Source organism: Rhinatrema bivittatum, chromosome 2 (assembly GCF_901001135.1).
Source record: "Rhinatrema bivittatum chromosome 2, aRhiBiv1.1, whole genome shotgun sequence".
Lineage (NCBI taxonomy): Eukaryota > Metazoa > Chordata > Amphibia > Gymnophiona > Rhinatrematidae > Rhinatrema > Rhinatrema bivittatum.
The window spans coordinates 335094710-335114696 of record NC_042616.1 but is presented as its reverse complement, the minus strand read 5'-3'; the positions used below and the strand labels follow the sequence as shown (position 1 = coordinate 335114696).

Genomic DNA, 19987 nt, shown 5'->3' with positions numbered 1-19987 from the left:
ATACGTAACTAATGAACGGATCGAGGGTCCCCCGAGAACGGATGCAACGGATTTGGCTCCCCACGAATACGAATACCGAGTGGGACGAATCCATCCCTATTGCACATCCCTAATTTCCGTGCTACTGCTGGTGATAATGTGCGAAACATTATCGCCCACAGCGATACCGGCCCCTCATTATGCAAAACTCCGCCCAAACTCCTTCCATTTTAATTTTAATTTGAAATTTAAATATTCAAAGCACAATGCAGTAATTATCATGTGTGTTACTGTGATGACACATGCGATAAGGGCCTATTGCGATTTGATGACAGACCCCCTCAATTTTAGTTCTAAAGTTAGGATTTTTGGGTTGTTTTTTTTTTTAATATCTGCTTCATGGTAATTATTTTCTTATCTCCTTTCTTTTTGTGTTTAATACAGGGGTAGGCAATTCCTGGCTTAGAAGGCCAAAACATGCTCTGATTTTCAGGATAACCCTAATGAACATGCTTGAGATAGATTTGCATACAACTAAGACAGTGTGCATGCAGATCTCTCTTATACATACTTATTAGGGATATCATGAAAGCCAGGCCAGTTTACGGCCCTTGAGGACTAGCTAGTCAACCCTTGGCTTAATGATTGCTCGTGTTTTCAACTTTGGTAATTAATACTTTTGTTTTTAAAGTCTCCCTCCCTGAGTCATCTCTTCAGCTGTTTCTGCTATATAAAAATGTGTGAACATTTGCAAAAAAGTTTGCAATCTAGCTTGAATCCAGAAGGAGTTGAAGAGATTGTCAAATCAGTTTGCAAATTTTTTTATTAAAAAAAATAAAATGGATGAAGATTCTTTGTAAACTGATGGCGCGGCATCAGAGTCCAAATTAATTTGCCCGATTTATAGGGGATCTGCCATTGGCAGATTGAATTCATGGCGAATCTGCACTGAGTCTGGTTAGATGTTCCCCACATTAAGAACATAAGAATGCCATGCTGGGTCAGACCAAGGGTCCATCAAGCCCAGCATCCTGTTTCCAACAGTGGCCAATCCAGGCCATAAGAACCTGGCAAGTACCCAAAAACTAAGTCTATTCCATGTAACCATTGCTAATGGCAGTGGCTATTCTCTAAGTGAACTTAATAGCAGGTAATGGACTTCTCCTCCAAGAACTTATCCAATCCTTTTTTAAACACAGCTATACTAACTGCACTTAACCACATTCTCTGGCAACAAATTCCAGTTTAATTGTGCGTTGAGTAAAAAAGAACTTTCTCCGATTAGTTTTAAATGTGCCCCATGCTAACTTCATGGAGTGCCCCCTAGTCTTTCTATTATCTGAAAGAGTAAATAACCGATTCACATCTACCCATTCTAGACCTCTTATGATTTTAAACACCTCTATCATATCCCCCCTCAGTCGTCTCTTCTCCAAGCTGAAAAGTCCTAACCTCTTTAGTCTTTCCTCATAGGGGAGTTGTTCCATTCCCCTTATCATTTTGGTAGCCCTTCTCTGTACCTTCTCCATCGCAATTATATCTTTTTTGAGATGCGGCGACCAGAATTGTACACAGTACCATGTTGTCTTTGTCCCATTAAACTATGTCTGTATGCTCAGCAGTTTTTTTCTTTATGATAGTTCCTACCATTTGCCTAGCACAAATGTCAGACTCGCTATTCTGTAGTTTTCTGGATCACCTGTTGATCTCTTTTTAAAAATTGGTGTTACATTGGCAACTCTCCAGTCTTCAGGTACCATAGATGATGTTACTGATAGTTTACAAAATTCCAGTAGCAGGTCCACAGTTTAATTTCTCAGTTTTCAGCACTCTGGGATGTATACCATCTGGTCCAGGTGATCTGCTACTCTTTAGTTTGTTAGTTTGCCCTAGTGCATCTTCCAGGTTCACTGAAATTTATTTCAGTTCCTTTGAACACATAAACATGCTATTGTGTGATGTAATCATAGGTCAAAAATGTTTCACACAACCCAAATTTTATTCATTCATAAATACATTTTTTCTAATTTTTTATCTTTTTTCTTCAAATGTTTCTACTTTGATAAAAACTTTTGATTTATGCTCCTGAATTTATCAATCGATAACCACCAACGATGGCCTTGTGGTTGCTACAGGGTGATATTAAACTTGTTTAATTCAGCTCTTAATTATCATGCAGCAAACTGCTCTCCTATTTGCTTATGGATATATCTCTTACATCTTCCTCAGTGAATACTGAAACAAAGAATTCATTTAGTCTCTCTGCTATGGCTGTATCATCCCTAAGTGCTCCTTTTATCCCTTGATCATTTAATGTTCCAACTGACTCCCTTAAATGCATTTTACCTCAAATATACCTGAAAAAGTTATTATTACGAGTTTTTGCTTCCAAAGCAAGGTTCTTTTCAAATTTTCTCTTTGCCTTTCTTATCAGTACTTTGCATCTGACTTGCCAGTTCTTATGCTGTTTCATGTTTTCTTCATTCGGATCCCTTTTCCACTTCTTGAAAGATGTTATTTTAGATAATTATAGCCACTCTCACCTCAACTTTTAATTATGCCAGTAGTTGCTTATTCCTTCTTCCACCTTTTCTAATGCATGGAATACATCTGGTCTGGGATTCCAAGATAGTGTTTTAAAACAACGTCCATGCCTGAGCTAAACTCAACATTTGCAGTTGCTTCTTTCATTTTTTTTTTTTGCTAACCATTTTCCTCATGTTATCATAGTCACCTTTTTGAAAATTAAATGCTGTTGCAGTAGATTTCTTTAGTGTGCTCCCTCCAGTTATTAAGTCAAATTTGATCATGTTCTGATCACTATTGCCAGGTGGCTCCAACACTGATACGTCTTGCACCAAATCCTGTGTTCCACTAAGGGCTTGCTCTAAAATAGTTTTCCCTTTTGTTGGTTCTTGTAACAGCTGCTTCATGAAGCAGTCATTGAAATCACCCATTATTAATGTGCTGATGATTTTGTTAGCTTCCTTCATTTCATTGTCTGTTTGTTCATTCTGGCCAGGATGGATGGTAATACACCCCAGTTACTGTTTTATTCCCTTTTTTCACCTGGAATTTCTATCCATAAAGATTCAAATTCGCATGTTGTTTCCTGCAGAACTTATATACTGTTTGACTTCATGCCCTCTTTAATATATAGTGCCACCCCTCCACCAATTTGATTCATCCTATCATTTTAATATAATTTGTATCCTGGTATCACATTGTTTATCCTTCTTCCACCAGGTCTCTGAGATGCCAATTATATCTACCTTTTCATCAGGTGCTGTACACTCTAACTCTCCTATCTAATTTTTTAGACTTCTAGCATTTGTATACAGACATTTCAATGACAGTGCAAACTAATTTAGTATTGTTTTCTCACTGTCCAGTAGTGGCAAAATTACTGCAAAGTTATTAGCTAAACTTTCAGAGAGTTAAACTGCAATTTGGGTATGATGCATCCTTGTGGGTGTGTGCTGGTCCAGATTTTAGCCAGCAGATAGGGTGTGGGCATGCCACAAACTGGTTGAAAAGCCAACATTCTGAATGTGTATTTTAATGTAATTAATCATTTTATTTTTTGATACATTTCTATTCCACCTTTTTCAAATATTCTGTGCAAGGTGGAGCACAATAGTAATACATATAAGAGTTGAGTAGTGCATATCACTTAGTTAATAACCACTGCTTTTAATTGCATTAGTAGCATGGGATCTTCTTGGTGTTTGGCTACTTGCCAGATTCTTTTGGCCTGGTTTGGCCTCTGTTGGAAACAGGATGCTGGGCTTGATGGATCCTTGGTCTGACCCAGCATGGCAATTTCTTATGTACATGCAAGCATACACAAAATTACAATGTTAAATCAGCATCACTCAATAAAAAGATTTAAACATAAATTTTTGAGTGGGCCTCAGCAAATAAAAAAAAGCTTTTAACTGTTTTCCAAAAAGTAGAATGCCCATTATTTGTCAATGCTGATGGCAGTCTATGTCACAAGATAGGTCTTGGTACAGAAAAGGCTCTGGAACCAGGTAGGTTGAAGTCACAAATCTTTAAGAGATGAAATCACTGACTAACCACTAGTAGTTGAACACAGTTCCTGACTGGGTATATAAAATTTAATGGCCTTCATAAGATGTTCTGGGCCATCATTGTACATAGCTCTAAAAGTTAACATCACAAATCTGAATTTAACTCATGCTGCAATAGGCAGCCAGCATAGTGAAATGAGACTGGGTGTATTATACCTTAGGTACATGTGAACAAAATTGCTGATGGGCAGGCAAGATGCTCTTTTCTCTGTGATCAATTACTATGTTAGTATATTACTATTTCTGTTCAGGCCCATTACCAAGTTTCCAATGACATTTTGAAGGTATTTTCTTTAGGAAGGCCATAATAAAACAAGTTACAATAATCTAAGGCAGACAGAATGAAAGCCTGGGCTACTGATCGGAAGTCATGTTGACTTAAATAGTACGAATGTTTGGTAAAAATGAATTGTCTGCTTCTTTTTCTTAATTGTAATGGGTAGCATCTATCTACAAGTTTAACTAAATTATATGGTTTTCTGTTTTTTCCATGTTCAGGGCTAGACCTGTTATTACCATAGACGTCTCCATCTTCCTACCTCCATCTATCAACATCACCTCTCCTCAGTGCCATGATGGGATACAGCAAGTGAACTGCTTCAACGTTACTGCCTGTTTTCGGTTTAATGGCAAGCACGTTCCTGGACAGATAGGTAATGCAATCACTTCCCATCTATGGAATGGCAGCTTTCTGTTGTCTTTGTCATGTTTGTCATCTTATGTGTTTACTTATCTGTTTGTATGAAAGCATATCTAAAGGTTAGTTAAAGGAGTTGATTTACTAAGCAACGCTTGCTTATCTTTAATATGCTCATTCTGTGGTTTCTTTGCTCTCAATTGTGCCTGTCTATAACCGTGAGATCATAAAGCTCACCGTCTTGGTGTACCCTGTGTATCCACGGTCAGTTTAACTTGAATACGCCATCTTGAGTGAATCTCTTCAATTAGGTGGTCGACAAATCATAAGCAGGACTTCTGATTTTAGATTTTAACCAATAAACACTGATAAAACACCCCTGATGGGGGGGAAAAAAGGTGTTTTGTTTGATAAGCACCAAAAAAACACCACTTCCTCACCCCAGTTGCCTCATGCCACTGCCAGAGGCCGCCTGTCGCAGCAGAACGCTGGTATTGCTGCATACTGCCGCCGCTGCTGCTGCCATCCTGGTGTGGCTGCCACTTCCCCTTAGGTGTGCATGCACACATAATATAGGCCCGTGGCAGGAAACTCAGAGCGGCACCTCCTGATGATGTCAGCCCTATCAGGCTTTTTAAGCAAAAGCCCCACAGCATTGCCTCGCCTCAGCAACGGGTCTGCCTAGAGAAGTGTGTGTTGCTCCTATTGTCCTGATTGTTCCTGGGTTCCTGGCTCCTTGTCCTTGAGTTCCTGTCCTCCAGCCTTGCCCTGCCCTGTGTCTCTTGTCTTCATCCATCCTTAGTCTTTCTGATACTGACCTTTTGCTTTGGACCCTGCCCACAATTGTCTGCCGCCTGGACCTGATTTCGCTTTCGCCAGCTGTTGGCGTAGACCTCGTAGGTTCACCAAGAGGCTGCGTCAGCTATGCCACAATATAAAAGGGTTCACACCCACACCAGTGATCATCCCTTTTCCATACTGATTCCTCAGCTGCACAAATTAACATATTTAATTCAGCCAGAAAATGTACTGAGTAATTGTATCTGCGCCGCTAAAACATGATAAACACTGATTTTGTTCGTACACTCCAAAAACCCCCCCTCCTAATTAGCTGAAAAATAAACACCTAAATTTAGAATGTGTATAACAACAAAAAATAGAAGTCCTAGTTATAATAATTAATAAATAACAGGTTTTAGCATGTGTGATTAAAAATTGTGTTATGCAGAAAGTCTTCACAGCTGAAAACCCGTGTTTAAAGCATGTTCTTGTGAAGGCAGTACTGATGTGGCCACTTATTCATTCATGCATGTGGCCATGGAAATGAGGGATAATAAGCTGTTTAGCCATTATCCGCCATCCTGTGTCTGAGTTAACACAGACAAACTCTCTCCCCCCCCCCCCCGAGACTTCTGTTAATGAGGAGAGATCATAAGTAGATGGAATAGGGATGCCCGCTCTGGGCAGCACGACCATAGATAGGGTAAGTTTAACCGTGGGAATAAGAACATGCCATGCTGGGTCAGACCAAGCATCCACCAAGCCCAGCATCCTGGTTCCAACAGAGGCCAAACCAGGCCACAAGAACCTGGCAATTACCCAAACACTAAGTGTATTCCAGACTTAATGCACCCATGTTCTGCATAGAATTAGTCGTCCATACTGCACTAAAGTGAAATGTAGCATGCACAACAAAGTTGGAAAATAACCCACGGGGTAACCTTGCAAGTTTATTGCAGATTATTACATTGGCCTCAGAGGATTTTATGCTGGCCATAGCCTCCTCTGCTTCTTTATTCCATCCCAACCCCACATTTCAGGAGGAGGTCCGAGATAAGAGTACCAAGGAGGCTTGTGCACTCATTGGAGCTTGCTTTCCATAAGCTCCCAGCCTCTCATCCTCATTCTGACTGTGAGCTTACAAATTATGGAGAGGGGAAAGGAGCTGATCTACAAGTATCTGCTCTCAGCTTGCGTGACCTCCTACCTAAAGCAGGGAGCTGAGAGCAGCAACACTTTTTATTTTCAACAAGATATATTGACAACAGAAGATCAAACTGTCTAAGCAGATTTTAGTGGAATTGACTGGAAATTAAGAAAATGGTATGCAGGCTCTTGATCTCCCTCTTATCCCACCCCCCCTCACCATTCCTTCTTGCAGGACAGTCAACAGGGAACATGACACCCTGGGCAAGGGTGGTTGTTGGTTCCTCCATCCTATGGCGCTTGCTCTCTCCAGCTGGCTGCTTAAATCCCATGGGCCACCTCCATGTTGGGGTAGACTGGGGTGCTATTGGCCTGCTTGGGGAGTATGCAGGCAGGTTCAGGGACACAGAAAGGGGCTGGGTGGTGTGTGTCTCATTCCTCTTTCCTTGCATGCCTCCCAGAATGGCCCTGTAGATGGAAACCTATCTTGCCCACCTGCTTTGACAGCCCTGCCTTCTTGTCATGCTCAGTTGGTGGCAGGCAGCATGACAGAAGAAAGACGTGGAGGAAGAGACCACTGTTTTGATTCCTACTCGGTTCCACTAAGACCACCTTTTTAGCTAAACTAGAACTGCATTAAAAAGAGAAGGTCCCTGTAGTAAGGTTTGGGTTTCTACTCGTGGTGAATTTATTTTGCCGTGAGTACATGGTGATTCCCTGGCCTTATCTGAATTCTTCTCTCTAGCAGTGAAAGATGCTTCCCTGGAGGAGAAGAGTTCAGTATAATACTTAGGAGGGGATTGATCTTTTGTGTCTAGTCGCCACAGTTGACAGTTTGTTTAGCGCTTAGTTATTATCCAAGCCATTAATGTATTTCATTTGCTGTAACAAAGAATATGTACAACACTGGCACTTACCCTTACACATTCCTTTAATTATAAATGAAAGGGGCAATGGAAAAATTTCAACTTGTCAAGTTTTGTTTTTTTTATTTTATTTTTACAACAAGCTTAACAGCCTTACTAAAGCATGTACAACTTGTAAATCTTGTGCCCTAGACTGAGTGCTTGCTAGTAGTGCACTACATGGCAGAGCTGTGTTTGACTTTCTTGAAATTGTAAACCCTCATGACTTTACATAAGGTGACAGTTCTGAGCATTCATATCAGTGAGAGATGTTGCTATACTCATTCCCGTTATAGTACTAAAGCTTTTGTGAGAGAGGGGTCTGGGCTTTTTTTTTTTTTTTTTCAGCTTTCTCTCCCACATCCTCACCCAGGATTCAAGCCTTGCCACCTCCTTAGCATGACAGAATGCGCAAAGAACTCAGGCAGCCCAGTAAAAAGTTTCATTAGGTTTCTTGAAAAGGCTAGCACTCAAGGTCATACTGGTTTGCCAGCAGTCCCTCCCAGTCTATTGGGCTACCTGGGCAGGACACAGAATTTACACACTGTGGCTCTGTTTCTAGAATAGTTCCCGTCTTCCCTTGGTGCTCTGATCTTCTCTCATGGATTTCAGTACACTTTTATATTGATAACTCCCAGAGCTTCCTCTCTTCTTCAGAATTTTCATCACTAATCCAGCCTCAAATTTCACCCTGTTTGTCTGGCATTGCCTCCTGGATGTACCACTGCCACCTTAACATGGCCAAGATGGAATTTCTTTTTACTAGTAATAAAAGATGTTAATTGAGAGGGTTGAAAAAACATAAAAGAATTGCCTTGAAACTTAACCATTTACAAGGGAATTTCAATAGAAATAATCCTCCCAACTCCAATACTTGTGGCTTTAATATCAAAAATTGTTGACGCCTTTTCTGCGTCGATCTCGAAAGGTCAGGAAATATCTGTACTTTAAAACCAAAAAAGGTTTCAGTACGGTGAGAGAAGTATTTTTTAAAAACCCATTCTCTATCCGATTGAAGCAAGAAGACCATTATCAGCGTAGATGGCATAGCTGTATTCTCTTCCGACTGCTCAAGGAGTTCTGAAATATTCATGTTTGGTGTTTCCTTAGGCACAAGTATCTGGATGTTGTCTGAATCACTCTCAGTACTCTTCCTTGGTGGAATATAAAAAACTTTAGATATAATGGGAAGAGTCTCTTCAGTAATTTTTAGAATTTCCATCATATACTTCCTCCAGAGATCCTTAGCAGCCATATATGGCAATTTTGGAAAATTAATGCATCTCAGATTTCTGGCTCGCATCTGATTATCCAAATTCTCCACCTTCTGGTGAAGAATTTGGTTCTCTTTAATTAAGTCACTTTGTAAATTATTAAAACTTTCCATTTTAACATCTATAAATTGTATCTTTTTTGTTTTTTCCAAAAGATCTTTTTCAACAGACACCATCTTTGTTTCTAAATTTTCCACAGATTTTGCAGTAGAAAATATCTGGCGCTGAATATTATTATTAGTTTCTTTTATTGCTTCCCATATGGTTTGTAAAGTGAAAGTTTGTGGTCTTACCAACTCACAAAATTGAACCGAACCCTCGGTGACTCCGTCAACACTTCCAGATAACTCCTTTCTCAGTTCTTGTTGAAACAGTTCTGGCATCTCCCCTCTCAGCGCTTGTTGGTCCGCTTCTAGTGTTTCTCCCATCTCCCGACCCAGATGTAGTATCGCAGAGAAACTTCCCTCCGACAACTTGAGCTCTAGAGAGGCTTCCCCTGAGGCACCCGTTTGTTGTATCTCTAGTTCCTCTCGCTGTTGTTCGGCATGTCTCTGCGCAGGGTTCTCGGGTGGGCGTCTATCCTCCGGCGAGAATATCAACGACCTCTCAAGGCTGCTCATGGACTCATCTTCCCTCCGATTTGCAGCCAGCGAGCTCATGCCTGGAGTATCAACTCCCCGGTGTATGTGAGCGTCCATAGGTCCTAAAACCGCTTGAGTCGAGGGGGGCTCTAGAGCTAGCCGCTCTCTTCTTGCGGCCAGTATGCAGCATCAAACAACGGTAAGGCAACTTGGAGAGAGAGACGCTCACACACGTCTTACCTCTCCGCCATCTTGGACCTGCCAAGATGGAATTTCTTGGCTTTTACCCCAGACATGTGGCATAGCCACAGGTGGGCAGTGGCCCACCCAATTAGGGCTGTCTTGACACCAGAAGAAGCCTGAAGAATGGCTGCTTCAGGTTGCATCATCATGGTGGCTGAAGGAGAGGACAACCAAAGCAAGGCCGATGTGGGAACCCATCCCTGCGGCAGCAAAAGAGAAGACCCTCCAAAGCAAGGCCACTATGGGAGCCTATCTCCATGGCAGTGCAGACGAAGGCCCACCAATGCAAGGCTGCCAAGGGAGCCCTTCCCCTTAGTGGTAGAAGAAGGAGTTTGGTGGTGGGACCCAGTATGTACTGTGAAAATGGAAACCTGAGTTTTGTGCATGTGAGAATGAGAGCTTGTGTGTGTAAGGGAGTCTGTGAGAGAGAGCATGAGCCTGTGCGTATGTGTGAGGGAGGTAGGGAAGAAGATAGAAGGAAAGAGAAAAAACAGAAAGAGAAGAGTGACCCTAGAGAAGGAATTAGGAAAAGAGTGACAAATGGAAAGTGGAAAAAATAGACCGGGCTCAACTGAATAGAAAAATAAAAATATCAGATAATAAAGGTAAAAAATAAAATAAAATTATTTTGCGTTTTTAGCGATTGGAATATGCCATCTTTGGGTATGTGCATTTCTTATATTTTTGTATTTTGCTATTTAGAGTTCCGCTGCTCAGAGTCTGGTTTCTCAGGCTTTCTATTTCAGTTTTGTTTGCATGTTTCTATTTCTAATTTCTAGTTCTTTATTTTTGTATTAGGTGAAGGTTGGTCTGTGTTCTTCCTGTGTGTGACTGAGCTGCAGTATTTCTGCTAGTGTATAGTTTCTCTGTAGGGATTTGTAGCAGTCTGGCTGGTGTAGTATTTGCATTGCTGCTTTTTCTTAAGGTTGCTGTTATTTGAGTCCTGAGAATCCGTGCTGTGACTGTATGGTATGGCAAGGTTCTAGGTGTCTTTTCTTTTCTTTTTTTTTGCAGGAGTATGTGTTACATTACAAAATGTTTAGCAGTGGAGGGAGTCTTTTCTGAGCTGACACCAGAATTTGAATATATTTTTTTTTATGTTGGGTTGTCATGTGAATTGTTGTAGTTCTGCTCTGCACCTCTTCTTATGATTATTGCTATTTTATTGTAGTTATATGATCTCTTCCTTTCTATAAAGAGGATTCATGAAAGAATACATTGATATTTGTTTTATGACATGATTGGATTTGTGTTCTTTGCTTTTTACATGTTATTCATGTGTATTTATAAACTGCAGTAAATATAAAATAAATTAATACAGATTAATAAGGACATTTTAATGTTGGTAAGTGCTTGAAATAATTGAGTTAAAATATTTAAAAAGTTTCATTCATGACAGCTGTTGTAGACTACTTAGAAACCCATTGTAGGGTGCAAGCTAAGATATTGTTTATCAAAAGTGCAAATAGTAGGGCTCAGACCTGTATGCCTACAGCCCACCCATGTTAACCATGGGCCTACCCAAAAAATCAGTTCTGGCTATACCAGTGGGTGAGCCAGTGGATATACTATGTCTGCATTCTCAGAAGATGTTTGATATAGTTCTTCATGAGAGATTCCTGAGAATATTAAAAAGTCATGGAATCGGAGGCAATGTCCTCTTGTGAATTGTGAAATGGTTAAAAGATAGGAAAGAGAGTAAGATTGAATGGTCAGTTTTCTCAAGCAAAGAACATAAATAGCAGAGGGCCCCAAAGATCTGTACCGGGACCAGTACTTTTTAACATTTTTATAAATGACCTGAAAAAGAGAACCAGTGAGATGATCAGATTTGCAGATGACACAACATTATTACAAATTGTTAAATTACACATGGATTGTGAGAAATTGCAGAAAGACCTTGCAAGACTGGGAGATTGGGCATCCAAGTGGCAGGTGACATTTAATGTGGACAAGTGCAAGGTGATGCACATGGGAAAAAATAATTCTAACTGTAGTTGCATGATATGTGCCCTATTAGGAGTTACCACCCAGGAAAAGGATCTGGGCATTTATCTTGGACAATACTTTGAAATCTTTGGCTCAGTGTGCAGCGATGGTCAAAAAAGCAAACAGAATGTTAGGAATTATGAGGAAAGGAATGAAGAATAAAATGGAGAATGTCATAATATCTCTAGCACTCCATGGTGCGACCAAACCTAGAATACTGTGTGCAGTTCTGGTCACTGCATCTCAACAAAGATATAGCAAAACAAGGAAAGGTACAGAGAAATGCGACAAAATGATAGAGTGGATAGAACAGCTTCCCTATGAGAAAAGGCTAAATAGGTTAGGGCCAAGAAGAGACGGCTTCTAGAAAAAGTAAAAAGTCATGGGATAGGTGGCGATGTCCTTTCGTGGATTGCAAACTGGCTAAAAGACAGGAAACAGAGAGTAGGATTAAATGGGCAATTTTCTCAGTGGAAGGGAGTGGACAGTGGAGTGCCTCAGGGATCTGTATTGGAACCCTTACTGTTCAATATATTTATAAATGATCTGGAAAGAAATACGACGAGTGAGATAATCAAATTTGCAGATGACACAAAATTGTGCAGAGTAGTTAAATCACAAGCAGATTGTGATAAATTGCAGGAAGACCTTGTGAGACTGGAAAATTGGGCATCCAAATGGCAGATGAAATTTAATGTGGATAAGTGCAAGGTGATGCATATAGGGAAAAATAACCCATGCTATAATTACACGATGTTGGGTTCCATATTAGGTGCTACAACCCAAGAAAGAGATCTAGGTGTCATAGTGGATAACACATTGAAATCGTCGGTTCAGTGTGCTGCGGCAGTCAAAAAAGCAAACAGAATGTTGGGAATTATTAGAAAAGGAATGATGAATAAAACGGAAAATGTCATAATGCCTCTGTATCGCTCCATGGTGAGACCGCACCTTGAATACTGTGTACAATTCTGGTCGCCGCATCTCAAAAAAGATATAATTGCGATGGAGAAGGTACAGAGAAGGGCTACCAAAATGATAAGGGGAATGGAACAACTCCCCTATGAGGAAAGACTAAAGAGGTTAGGACTTTTCAGCTTGGAGAAGAGACGACTGAGGGGGGATATGATAGAAGTGTTTAAAATCATGAGAGGTCTAGAACGGGTAGATGTGAATTGGTTATTTACTCTTTCGGATAGTAGAAGGACTAGGGGACACTCCATGAAGTTAGCATGGGGCACATTTAAAACTAATCGGAGAAAGTTCTTTTTTACTCAACACACAATTAAACTCTGGAATTTGTTGCCAGAGAATGTGGTTCGTGCAGTTAGTATAGCTGTGTTTTAAAAAAGGATTGGATAAGTTCTTGGAGGAGAAGTCCATTACCTGCTATTAAGTTCACTTAGAGAATAGCCACTGCCATTAGCAATGGTTACATGGAATAGACTTAGTTTTTGGGTACTTGCCAGGTTCTTATGGCCTGGATTGGCCACTGTTGGAAACAGGATGCTGGGCTTGATGGACCCTTGGTCTGACCCAGTATGGCATTTTCTTATGTTCTTATGTTCTTATATAATAGAGGTCTATAAAATCATGAATGAAGTGATATGGGTAAATGTAAACAGGTTGTTTTGCTCGCTCGCCATGTTTCGCTCGTCACTACTTCAGGGGCATCCAGTTAAAGTTGTTCACCTTCCTGCAAGTGAAACATGGCGCTGCATCGGGCTGGCTTTCTTGAGCGACATTGTGATTTCTATATGGACAAAGGCTTTAACACAAGGGGAGTGTTTTGAGTTTCGTGTTATTGAGCACAGGTATTATGAATGGTCTTCTCACTTAATCCTCAATTTAAAGTTCTTTTTTGGTGGTTGTTCAAAAATAATTTTTTATAGACTAATTTTTGAATTTTATAGTCAGTGAGTGTTGTTTATTTGGGTTTAATTCTGGTGCACCTCTTCGTTCAGTTCAGTGTTTTGTTTTTTTTTCTAATTTTTGGTTGTATAACTGAATACATCAGAGCTTGCCAAACCTGTCCTGGGGACTCTGCAGTCAGTCAGGTTCTCAGGATATCCACAATGAATATGCATGAGACAAATTAACCTATACTGCAGTTCCAATATTTGCAGATTTCTCATGCATATTGATTGTGGATATGCTGAATACCTGACTGGCTGTGGGGTCCCCAAGAAAGGTTTGGGAAGCCCTGGATTACATAGTTACATACATGTTAGGGAAAAAAGGCTAGGGGTCCATTGAGTTCAGCCTTCTGATTGCCCAGCAGTTCTTGCTACATGATAATCTAGGGGAAAGTGAAAAAAGGTCTGTGCATCTGTATCAAGGTCTGCAGCATGAAACATGTGCTTCCCTACCCCAGCTATGGTGATGATTGCTGGATTAGCATACCTCCCTAGCGTATAGCAATGTCTTCATAGTTCCCTTTAAGCTGAGCGCATGAGTGGTTGCTCATACATTTTGGAGCATCACTCACAGGTTTTGCATGATTGCTTACATAAATTTTTATTGCTGCTATATATAGAAATGCAACACTAATACTGGCGCTCAAAAATTGTTGGTTTAAAAAAATTGTTGCTCTCATGAAAAAATATTTGCACACACCTAGTCACTCCTTAGAAGGGAGTACCACTATCGTTTTTTCCTCTAAACACTTATCCAGTTTACTTTTGAATTGATTTAGGGGGATCAGTTTTCAGAAAGACACTGTGCACCTGGTTTAGCTGTCCAAAGGTTCATTTTCAGCTGAACCTTGGTGACTAGGTGTTTGGCAGAAAATTAACTTAAATCTAGGTGGCCCAACTCTGATTGCCCAGATGTAGTGTGCTCCAATTTGGGCACCTAAAGTTAGCTATCTAATACTGAAAATCAGCCTTAGCCAGCTAAAGTCTTCTCCTGTCAAGAACCCCACCAACTCCAAACTGCTAATTCCCCCCCCCCCCCCTCAGTCACTCAGTATTATAAGTAAAAGACCAAGTGAACATTGGCTTGAGACCCCATCCATCTGCAGAATCTTATAAAAAGTAGTGACCTGACAGCCTCCAAGCTCCCCAAAAGTTCCCAGAGTTGAGCCGGCAGAAGTACACTGGCTTAACTCTTTCTGGTCTGACATCCAATGTTGTTCCGATGCTAGTGTCATGGGTGTGTGTGGCACCTCCCTCCCACCCCTTGATCAGGACTATGAATTACCCCTGTGCTTGAGTACCACATGAGAATTATATTTACTAATATGATTTATCTTCAGGTTCATAGCCTGAGTGGGGGATGAGACAGGGTCCTCGGTTACCCCAATACCACAGTTCTGTGCCCTTCCCAAACAACCTCTTATTTATGGCAAAACAGAACAGATAAAATCATCACACCAAAATAAAACAGTAATTACCATATTTTTCACATTATAAGTCGCTGCTGAGTATAGATCGCATTAGTGAAAAAATGGCAGAAATCTTGTAAAGTTAATAAATAAGTTGCCGCATAATATAGGTCGCACCCCAACCATGAGCGCACACACCCAATACCGCCAAACATTTATCAGCCTTGCTCCCCTGACAGCACAAAAAATTAACTTACATTCCAATGCTTCCACTATGGTCAGGAATCCTCTTAAAAGCACTCACCGTCTGCACATTTAAACATGGCGCCTATGTGTCAACAGCGTCATGCCTAATATGTCCCGGGCAGTGCTCACCAGTCAACACTTTTAGAATACAGGGACAAAGCCTTGCTTGCCATTCACCAAAAATTCTTAAATAAATGTGGCAATTTTTTTTTTTGTAAATTTCATAAATAAGTCGCCCCTTTGTATAGGTTGCACCCTCAGAGCTGGATGTAAAAAACTGTGATTTATATCCCGAAACATATGGTAACCCTTTTACTATTATTGTGTAAGCAGACAGGAAATCCAACCAGATCATTAAATGGGAAAAGTACAGTAGTGAAGTATAATATAAATTAGCAGTTTTCTTATTTTAAATCAAGCAATACAAAAATAACACTAGGTATGGCCTTTTAACCAGGGCAACCAACATACTCATATGGACAGTAAAAAATAAATAAATAAGGAACGCTAATAGAGAAAGATTGGAGGTGGGGGGGAAGCAATGAGGTACAAAGCTTTCAAAAATTGTCTTTGCCCCTGAGTACTCAAAAGGGGGAGGGAACAGATCTATCCCAATGTCACAGTTTGTTCTTTTGGGACAGGGTGTACCCTTTACAATCAGGAAAATGAAGAAGTCCCTCTTGATGGTGGATCTGGCAGGTGACAAACCAAATAAATGAGCACTGCAGTGTGTGAAAGGTCTCTCTCCAGGGGAGCTTCCCCAAATGGTTTACTTGTTACTAAACAGAAAGTGGGCCTAATTTCAGTCTCTTACAGAAAGACCATAGTCCCATCAGTTTCTCTTTCCCTGCCCTATCTCGTATGGCTGTGGCAAGGGTTTATGCTTGACCGGCCAAAAGGCTGAAGCAGTTAAGATGAGATACTGAATTTGTGACAAAGGGCAAGGAAATACACCACCTTCCTCCTTTGTTAAGTTACTCTCTGTGCAAAGTAGATTACTTAACTCAGTCTCTTAGGAGGGTGATCCAGCCGATTTGAAACTCCAGGGAGGAAGACTCAGAACCAATGTCAGGAAGTATTTCTTCACGGAGAGGGTGATGGATGCCTGGAACGCCCTTCCGGAGGAAGTGGTGAAGACCAAAACTGTGAAGGACTTCAAAGGGGCATGGGATAAATACTGTGGATTCATAAAGTCTAGAGGATGTAAATGAAGAGAAGAGGCATGGGGGTAGCTTGCGGGAATGACAGCCACTACCTGGAGATTAATACTTATTCAATAAACATTCTCACTGTCAATGCGACTCCAGCATTGCTCTATGCTTCAACGGCAAGAGGAAATGTGATAAAAAGGATTTGCATTCACAAAAATCCGAGGTGTAGCTTGCTTGTTGTGGAGGTTACTACTCCAAACCAAATAAATCTGATACTTCACTTTCAATGCATATCCAGCATAGCTCTCTGCTTCAACGGCAGGGACAAAAGACTGATACTTCACTTGCAATGCATATCCAGCATAGCTCTTTGCTTCAACGGCAGGGGGGAAGAGGAAAAGAGGATTTATGTTCAGGCAACAACCAACAAGGACTGAATTACATAGTCTGGGTAAACAAACAATTATGGGTGTAGCTTGCTTGTTACGGCGGTTACTACCCCAAATCAATTAAGCCTGATACTTCACTTGGAATACATATCCAGCGCAACTCACTGCTTCAACGGTGAGGGGGGGGGGGAAATAAAGAAAAGAGGAATTATATTCAGACAACAACCAACAAGGACTGAATGGCACAGGCTGGTTAAACAAATAAGCATGGGAGTAGCTTGCTTATTGCAGCAGTTACTACCCCTAACCAATTAAGCTAGATACTTCACTTAGATGCAGCTCCAGCACTGCTCTCTACATCAATGGCGAGGGTGGAAGGTAACTAGAACCAAAAAGTTACTAATAAGGGCCAAGAGTAACAGATAAGTATGAGAAAAAAAAAGTGTGCAGACTGGATGGGTCGTTTGGTCTTCCTCTGCCATCATTTCTATGGTTCTATGTGCCTGAGCCTGGATATCTCTGGAAAGGAAGACTTTCAGCTCCTGGCTTCTCTATCCCTTGTTGGGATCTATCCCTTGTTGAAATGAAGTTGGCCATAGAGGCAAAAACTCATAATAAAAACTTTTTAAAATATATCCAAAGCAAGAAACCTGTGAGGGAGTCGGTTGGACCATTAGATGACAGAGGGGTTAAAGGGGCTCTTAGGGAAGATAAGGGCATTGCAGAAAGACTAAATTAATTCTTTGCCTCCATGTTTACTAATGAGGATGTTGGGGAGATACCAGTTCCGGAGATGGTTTTCAGGGGTGATGAGTCAGATGAACTGAACAAAATCACTGTGAACCTGAAAGATGTAGTAGGCCAGATTGACAAACTAAAGAGTAGCAAATCACCTGGACCGGATGGTATGTATCCTAGGGTCCTGAAGGAACTAAAAAATGAAATTTCTGATGTATTAGTTAAAATTTGTAACCTATCATTAAAATCATCCATTGTACCTGAAGACTGGAGGGTGGCCAATGTAACCCCAATATTTAAAAAAGGCTCCAGGGGCGATCCGGGTAACTATAGACCAGTGAGCCTGACTTCAGTGCCGGGAAAAATAGTGGAAACTATTCTCAAGATTGAAATCGTAGAGCATATAGAAAGACATGATTTAAAGGGACACAGTCAACATGGATTTACCCAAGGGAAGTCTTGCCTAACAAATCTGCTTTATTTTTTTGAAGGGGTTAATAAACATGTGGATAAAGGTGAACCGGTAGATGTAATGTATTTGGATTTTCAGAAGGCGTTTGACAAAGTCCCTCATGAGAGGCTTCTACGAAAACTAAAAAGTCATGGGATAGGAAGTGATGTCCTTTCGTGGATTACAAACTGGTTAAAAGACAGGAAACAGAGAGTAGGATTAAATGGTCAATTTTCTCAGTGGAAAAGGGTAAACAGTGGAGTGCCTCAGGGATCTGTACTTGGACCGGTGCTTTTCAATATATATATATAAATGATCTGGAAAGGAATATGACGAGTGAGGTTATCAAATATGCGGATGATACAAAATTATTCAGAGTAGTTAAATCACAAGCAGACTGTGATACATTACCGGAGGACCTTGCAAGACTGGAAGATTGGGCATCCAAATGGCAGATGAAATTTAATGTGGACAAGTGCAAGATGTTGCATATAGGGAAAAATAACCCTTGCTGTAATTACACAATGTTAGGTTCCATATTAGGAGCTACCACCCAGGAAAAAGATCTAGGCATCATAGTGATGCCTAAATGCAATGAATCAAATGAATCAATCAAATGCAATGAATCAATGAATCAAAATGCAATGAATTAGCCAAATTTTTTAGTGACAAAATATTAAACCTAAGAAACAAACTCCCAAAAAACAGCAAACAAGCAATCGTAATGCAAAAAAGAGATGTTAACCTATGGTCCTCATTTATAGAAATATCAGAACAAGAAGTTGAATCAATGATAAAAAATATAAACCCTGCTCCACACAAAATCGATACAATACCAACAACCGAGATAAAAAAGATTACCAATGTAGTAACCCCAACACTATCTAATATCATAAACCTATCCCTAACTGAAGGATTAATGCCAGATATACTGAAAGGGGCAATCATAAAACCAATCATCAAAAAGAAAAACAGTGACCCACTAATCCTCAATAACTACCGCCTAGTCTCAAACCTCCCTTTATTAGCTAAATTAAATGAGAAAACAGTACAGAAACAGCTAGCCGAACACCTAGACAATAATAGCATACTGTACCCCTCACAACATGGCTTCCGAAAACACTACAGTACCGAGACATTACTTCTCTCACTAACAGACAACATACTAAGAGGTTTTGATAACAGTAAACATTACATCCTTATAATGCTCGACTTATCTGCAGCCTTTGATACAGTAAACCACAAAATACTACTAAAAAGACTTGAAGAAATTGGATTATGTGACAAAACAATAAACTGGTTCAGATCCTACCTAAACAGTAGGTTCTTTCAAGTCCAGATAAAAAACACATTATCAAAAAAATTTAAACTTGAAACAGGAGTACACCAGGGTTCAGCGCTGTCTGCTACCCTCTTTAACATATATATGCTACCCTTATGTCATCTGCTGGCAGGCCTAGGGCTCATACATTACATTTACGCAGAAGACATTCAATTAATTCTACCAATAGATGACACAATTGAAAAAACATTAAGTCTAGCTAACATGTACCTAGACATAATTAAACAACTACTAAACCAAATGGAAATGGTTATCAACATTGACAAAACTGAATTCCTTCACCTTGAGAGAAAACATACAGAAATCATTCAAACACCGATAACCCTAAGAAATAACCAAAAACAAACTGAGCCGAAAAAGTAAGGAATCTGGGAGTAATATTGGATCCAGAAATCAACCTGAAGCAACACATATCTATAAAAGTAAGAGAAGGCTATGCAAAACTTATGATCCTCAGAAGATTGAAACCATTACTCACACCTGCCCACTTCAGAACAGTATTACAAACACTTATCTTTTCCAGCACTGACTACTGCAATGCACTCTTACTAGGACTCCCAAGCACATCAATAAGACCACTCCAGATACTTCAAAATACTGCAGCCAGAATACTGATGGGAAAAAAGAGGAGAGACCATATAACTGAAACTCTAGCAGACTTACATTGGTTGCCCATCAAATACAGGATCCAATACAAGGCTTTATGTACCATACACA

The 19987-nt window shown here is 40.3% G+C and overlaps 1 protein-coding gene across 1 annotated transcript in view; it reads left to right on the top strand.

The window, feature by feature from the left end:
- Positions 1-19987, top strand: part of ITGA9 (integrin subunit alpha 9) — an 855720-nt gene that overhangs the window by 204453 nt on the left and 631280 nt on the right. Inside the window, exon 14 of the mRNA XM_029589807.1 lies at positions 4572-4726. Coding sequence (XP_029445667.1) covers positions 4572-4726 — 155 coding nt within the window. The remainder of the gene's footprint in view (positions 1-4571; positions 4727-19987) is intronic.